The sequence below is a fragment of the Argentina silus genome, assembly GCF_951799395.1.
Source record: "Argentina silus genome assembly, chromosome: X".
Lineage (NCBI taxonomy): Eukaryota > Metazoa > Chordata > Actinopteri > Argentiniformes > Argentinidae > Argentina > Argentina silus.
Window position 1 is genome coordinate 27139517 of NC_139653.1, and position 7296 is coordinate 27146812.

The 7296-nt window shown below is 44.8% G+C and overlaps 1 protein-coding gene across 3 annotated transcripts in view; it reads right to left on the reverse strand.

Moving 5' to 3' along the window:
- Positions 1-244: 244 nt before the first annotated feature.
- Positions 245-7296, reverse strand: part of mecom (MDS1 and EVI1 complex locus) — an 80330-nt gene continuing 73278 nt past the window's right edge. For all 3 annotated transcript variants that reach the window (XM_083695299.1, XM_083695298.1, XM_083695297.1), the window contains 5 exons: positions 5761-5930; positions 4835-4979; positions 2734-2979; positions 2340-2514; positions 245-2169 (listed from right to left, as the gene is read on the reverse strand). In XM_083695299.1, the coding sequence (XP_083551425.1) occupies positions 2035-2169; positions 2340-2514; positions 2734-2979; positions 4835-4979; positions 5761-5930 (871 nt within the window). In that variant the 3' untranslated portion in view covers positions 245-2034. The remainder of the gene's footprint in view (positions 2170-2339; positions 2515-2733; positions 2980-4834; positions 4980-5760; positions 5931-7296) is intronic.

Below are 7296 nucleotides of genomic sequence, written 5' to 3' on the forward strand. Positions count from 1 at the left end.
TACCACATTCAGACCCACTCTCTCTGTGTGCCAGAGCCTGGAGAGAAAGGAGTACCATAGTTCAGCCTCTCTCACTCTGAGGCCATGGGAGCGCCAGAAGAAAGGGCCAGGTGGCTCCCTTACTCCCGGCTCTGGTTTTAACACACTGTCTGGACCAGGGCAGTGGGCAAAAGGATGGGGGTGAGGGAGAAAGATGTAGAGAGCAAGAGGGATAGAGTGATAGAGAGAGAGAACATACACTTAGTCCACATTGTAGTCCTTTATTTCTTAGTTGCTCCTCCCACAGTATTGAATTGAAATGCATTACAGTTACATTGTGGAACGCATTAAAACAAAGTACCTCAACTTGCTGATTACTTTTTAAAATGGATTATAAACAAAACAACAACAACAAAAAAACAGAAACAATCTGGTCCCTCAAAATGGGAAGATAAATGAATATAATCTGTTATTTATTATAGGTTTGGCACAAGGGATTAACATGAACCGAACATCACACAAGCTTGCAGACAACCGTAGAAAATGTCAGATACAGTTCTAATCAGACCAATCATGCGTTTATGAAGAAATTATACCTGGCATTTTTTATTCTTTCATTCTTAAATGTTTTTTTTTCTTTCATTTTTTACAATTGAATCAATAAATTGTCATACAAAAAAAACCTAAGTAATATCTATTCATCAACCAGTTTCATTAGAAGAATAAAGAGTGAATGGTATGTTTAATACTATCCGGCACTCAAACATAATCTACAAACCCCACTGAACTCGGGGTAGGCCCCGCAAGGAATCTCCCCTTTGCTGGGGTAAGAGCAGTGCTATTCAGTAAACAAACTACAGTTTGCCAAGAAATAAATACAATTCTCAACATACAACAGCAATAACAACAACAACACCAACAAAAATGAAAACAAAATCATGATTGTCTAAAAATGAAAGACACACAAGGATGGAGTAGCTAACGACTAGCATTCAGGCTATTTAGTGGTATCGTTGGCCGACTATGATGAGTTTGAGATTTGGAGAGGGGAGATGCCCTTTACTGAACAATGATAAACTTCAGCACTTGCTGCTTTTCTCAGTAAAACCCATTGTGGTTTCTTTTCTTAGACTAAAAAGACAATCTATTTATATCCTTTCACAGAGAGCGCAGGCGGGCGGGATGGAGTGCAGTACAGAACAGTTTGCAGACACTAGTGTACAGTGCTGTGATTGTGCAGACACACGCAGTTATGAAAACAGCTCAGGAGGAAAACTGGTCTGATTACATTTTCATTTAATTTTTTTTTTCTTGTTTTTTACTCAACAATGATGTTCACATAAGCGCTTGTTCACATAAGGGCTTGTAGCGCTCTCTGACATAGAGGTGCGTTTCAGTTGGACCTGTGTTGCTATTCAACACCACCTTTTAAAGCATCCTATTGTCATGTTCATGAAAAACACCTGCCTTTCTCGAGAGGTTATAGGGAATTCTTGTAACACATTTCAAAGTTACTCCCTTTCAGCTGAGAAGGGCTGGGACTAGGTGGTGTCTGTACTCTGTAGACATGTGAACCGTGGTTGGACCAGGTCCTGAATGGGTGCTCAAATACAACCGATTTCGCACTGATGAAGACTCTTTTAGCTCTCTCAACGTCAACAAATGCTCTAGCAATGTAACATCTAACATCACATCCATCTTCCCTTACCACCAGCTGCCTTTGCTGTGCAAAACATAGACATTCACCAGAATAAATACAACTATTATTACTATTCATTATTATTTTCATCATAATCATCACTATCATCATTGTCAATATTTATGTAATCAATCAATTTAAGGTCACAAGATGTTTTGCTCTATCACTTGGATGGTTGGGTTGGGTGGATCTCTGATGAAGGTGACCCTGCTTGTGAGTAAGGCGCTCTGCTCAGCAGTCAGATGGGTCCTGGTTCTGCTCAGCAGTCTCTGAGGGGCCGAGGGCCAGTGGCCCTGGTGATAGCTCTGACAGGCTCCCAGTGCGATAGGTCAGGGTTGGGGTCAGGGGTCAAGGTATCATACGTGGCTAAGGGACTGGAGGGCACTGGACTCAGCAGCGGCGCGTGCCAGGCTGTGCCACATGGTGGCTGGTGTGTGGGAAGCTGGGTGGAGCGTGTCCTTATCAGCTAGAGACAGCATCATAGCATATGCCTGGTGGAGGGGAGGCAGAGGGGTTAAACCCTAACACCCCCACACACACACACACACACAAACACATATGCACACACTCACAAGCATGCATGTACTGTATGCACTTGCATGCACAGGCACACAAATTACAATAAATTATATACTAGGGTTAGTAGAAGCTACGACATTACCTGGGACTTGGATTTCCTATACAGTGGCTGTTTGACAGCCTCAGGTAGGCTAGGGGAGCCAAAGGAGGTCCCATCTCCATCACTGAACTCACTATCCTCAATTTTACGCATGTCTGAGAAATGGCGGATATGATCCAGGGCGGAGTAGCCACTCTGATCGTCCTCATCCTCGTACCTGGAGTGTAGGTGAAAATTATCATATGGTCAAAATGCTGTCAAGATGTCACCATGAATCAGTATGGTATGTGAGTATACACTCCCACACGTATATTGGAGAGCACACTGGTGTATGTATGTATGTATGTATGTATGTGTGTGTGTGTGTGTGGGTGTGTGTGTGTGTGTGTGTGTGGGGGGGGGGGTTGTATTGTAGAGTTATCCATATCACTCTTACCTCCTTGGGGAGGTTTTGCAGTTGAGTTCTAAATCGTTTGGTCCATCAAAATCAATTTCATCTTGTATGATGTCGTCATCTAGATTGCTGGGAAGTGCTTCATCTCCTGGTTTCCCAGTAGTGTCACTGTGCTCCCCCTCCTCTTCATCAGCACCTAGCTCCTCCCCCTCCTCCTCCTCCTCCATGTCATGTGGCCCATGGCTGGCCATCAGGGGCTTCTCTTCTTCAAAAGGACCACCATTCTGCCTGTGGATGGACACCACCAAATATATCAATACAACATACACAGTGCTAAACAAAAAAAAAGAAAGAAGCAAATTAATACCAAAACATTAGATTGTACCACAAATATATACACATATTACATCCAGACTCTCAAATGAAAAGTGGTCTTGTATTTTGTTAAGCGTGCATCTTTCCTATGTGAACAATGGAGAGGGAGTGGGTAAAGCAAGGCATGGCAGCTGGGGTAGAGCCGGAATCCCGTTTGTCATCGAGGCTCTGGGGCCCCTCTGTGCACAGACGCGCTGAGCTGATCGCTCCGGCACTTAACTGTACCACTCGGCCTCTCTTCTTGTTTATTTTCCTACTATCTCGTATTCATCTAATAGGCAAAATATTTAGCTGACAGCCCCATTTGGTTCAAGAGTTATGAGAGCCTTGCCAACCAGCCCTTTCCCCTGTCCCAACGGAGAGAAGCCCAGCTATCAAAACTCACTAGGACTTAATCTGCCCCACTGTCTCAGCGCCACAGGAAACCACCATTTGGTAAATCATCTGGAACCACATTAAGACTGATTCACTAATTACGGCCAGGGACGTCTTTCGTCAGCTCCCAAAAATGCCATTTCAAGCACAAAGAGTCTGGCTGTGGCCCCTATTGCACCCCCACCACAGGAGAGGGGGAAGAGAGAGACACAGAGAGAGAGAGAAACAGGGAGAGGCAGACAAAATCAACAAAATCACCTCATAGATTAGAGGACCCTTACAAACAGGAAATGATTTTATTTGAAAGAGAAAAGCTGAGTTTGCAACGACTCGAGAAGAGAAGGAGAGGGAGAATAATCGCAAGCTATATTTTAGCACAATGCAGAATCGGCACCATCTTTAGCTTTTATCAGAAAGTCATTATAGCGGGGGGAGAGCACTGAGAGCCAAGGCAGTAGTCATGCCGTGTCCAGATCACAGGGCTGCATAGCGAGACTAGCGCCGGGAGAGAGAGCTCTGTGATTAAGAAAACAGATTCGCTAATTATGCTTTCAAACGTGGTAATTTGCTGGGGATAAAGTATCTATCAAAAGTAGTCAGGAGCGCAGCACTTTGAAAGGAAACACGGGTCGACCCCTTGACCCCACCTTCTCTACCCTCTTCCTGTAGGCAGACATGTTGGGTCCAGATGTGGGCCACTCACGGCTGCATGTCCCCCCTCCCGTCCCCCACGTCTCTCTGACGCTCTACCGCCTGCACTCACAAGCCTTTTACACAACCAAAGTCTGCAAGATCTCTATCTGCTTGACAATCTCTCCATGATCATACCGAGGCACGTAAAAACAAACCCAGCAACCTGGGCAGACCACTACACTGCTATCAAAGCTGATCATAGTTTCAGGAATGTATTTGCATAATCATTGGACATAATTGTATGCACACAGATATCTGTGCGTATGCATGGCCAAAAGTCAACAGTAATAAAGAGCTCCTGCACGTTTCCAAATGTTGCAATTATCCCAAAAGTCATCAGTGATGATTGGGCTTTACCCAGAACCTCCCTGGGCGACATGGTAATTAATAAAGGCTGAATTGTATCAGAATGGCTCGGCACCATGAGGCCGTGTCTACTGATGTTTGTGTATAATCATCTCCCTGTTTAGCCTCCAGCACTGAATATCTGCTAGAGAAAGCAAGCGGGCCTCATGTGTGTGTGTGGTGTGTGTGTGTGTGTGTGTGTGTGTGTGTGTGTGTGTGTGTGTGTGTTTCACTATGGAACATAAAAAGTATGTGTGTGCACTGTATGTTGGGGGAAATGAGATTGAGCCAACATATAAAGCAGTGTATGCAAAAACATATGTAACCTACACACAGACTGAAAAATGTCACTTACCCTTCCTCAGAATGGTCAGGGGATGGTTGGCTCTGGCCTGTGTTGCCAATAAAGTTTCGTATTTCATTGAAGTAGGAGTCCTCTTTGTCGTCCAAGATGGCACTGCTGCTGTCCAGCTCTGACCGTGGTGAGGACGCGGCCGTGCCTAGATAAATAACTTAAAATTACTTTATCATCCTCAAATACTTACTACAACCAAGATTGAACAACAAAGCTTGGTTAAATGAAAATACTTGAGGTAAACATACAGTATGTTCACCAATCCTGTAGGTTAGGTTTGCCTAAGGGCACACTTGACTGTAACTGCAGGAATGGCACACTGGCGCCTTATCACCTGGAAGTACAGCTCTTCCAGTCTGCTTTAACAGGAGCTGGCAAAGAGGGTCTGCAGTGATCCTACAAGGACTCATACTCAGACAGTGACGGGATGAGGGTAGATCATTTATGAGTCTAGGGCTACAAAGGGAAAGGCAAATATATGATTTAATAGTGAATATGTCTGATTAAGTGGACAACTCCCATGAAGAGCTTTATGACGGGCTCTGGGCCAGGTGTCGCTGGTTTCAGAAGTGATTCAGTGAATCGCAGCAGTATGGAACAACCTATCAAACCAATGAGCAGTGATTTGTGCTGGCGAAAGCAGTTGAGTCACAGAATATCTGGAGTGACACTGTGTTGCTGCAGAGTGGTAGATAGATTTATTCAAACTAATTTCTTAGCTTCCCAAATGCTTAACCATGACATTTTACATTATACAGCTGGAGAATTTACTGAGGCAATTCAGGTTGAGTGTTTATGCAGTATATACTGTATAGATATAGATATAGATATAGATATAGATATAGATATAGATATAGATATATACTATTTGAATTAGCACTTTGTTGGCCACTAATTAATTCCCCTGCCCTGGCTTCAGGGCTCACCTGAGAGGTTACCGTTCTCATGCTTCTTGAGGTGGCGGTCCAGGTTGGTCTGCTGGCCAAAGCAGCGGTCACAGAGGTGACACTTAAAGGGCTTCTCCTTGTTGTGGATGTTCCGGATGTGACGCTGCAGGTTGGATGAGATGCTGAATGAGCGGTCGCAGTACTTGCACCTGAGGGGACAGAGAGGCAGGGTTCAGGTAGAATACACAGACACATTCTAATACACACATGCATACAATAGGCATACAGACAGTTAAAGCCTGCACAACTCTCTCATTCTCTTCAAGTTCATGGAGTAACACAGGAACACACACACCCACACCCTCATCCACACCCATACCCCCCTCCCCTACACACACACACACACACACACACACACACACACACACACACACACACACACACACACACACACACACACACACACACACACACACACACACACACACCCTCTCTCAGACATGATGGAGGAGCTTGTTCAAGGTGGAACAGCTCTGTCTCTTATCTCCAGCCAGCGCAATAAAACCACATTCTTTTTTCACAAAATAGGCATGCAACTAATTTGTTCTAGCCCTCCAAAATTAGACCCAAAGCCAAGTTTCTCCATGCAAAATTATACAAGATGATTACATCTTTTCTTCTGCTGGAATTAACTCGCCAGATTGGCCGTCCCTCAGGAGCCCCTGTTATCTTCCCAAAAATGTCAATAAACAGCAGAGATCTTTAATAGTGTGCCAGCGTGTGCAGTTGAGCCTATATCGCACGGGCAGCACAGGCCTCTGTCTGCATCCCCTGTGGTCAGTTGGCCTCCCCTGGGCCTGTACTCTACTTGTCTTTGAGCCGCCCCTCACACACAAGAGGAATGACTCCAGCTGCCGGCCCTGGACATCTGCCCATGCTCCTCATCACCCCAATTTTTCACTAAACTTCCTTCCCCCCGACTTCAAACCCCCTCCTGTCACCCCGGCGACGGCCACCATTTTTCATCAGGCAAATTATTTAGCAGTATGATAATTGTTCCAGGCTTTTACAGCATAGAAAAACATGCCTCAAAAATGCCTCTCCTAACTGTGGACAAGAATGCCCTGGGAAAACATCAGTGTAACAAGCTGGACCTTATAAATGAGCCCTGCCTATGTGGGTCTCTGAGAATTTACAGTAAGAAAGTACACTCACTGAACACTTTATTAGGAACACCTGTACACCTTCTCATTGTGGAGGTGGTGTAATGATGTGGGGAATGTTTTCTTGGCACACTTTGGGCCCGTTAATACCAATCAATCATCGCTTGAATGCCACAGCCTATTTGAGTATTGTTGCTGACCATGTGCATCCCTTCATGGCCACAATTTACCCATCTTGTAATGGCTACTTCCAGCATGACAATGCAAAAGTCGTCTCAAACTGGTTTCATGAACACAACAATGAGTTAAGTGTTCTTCAGTGGCCTTCCCAGTCACTGGATCTGAATCCAATAGAACACCTTTGGGATGTGGTAGAACAGGAGATTCACAGCTTGAAAGTGCACATGAAAAA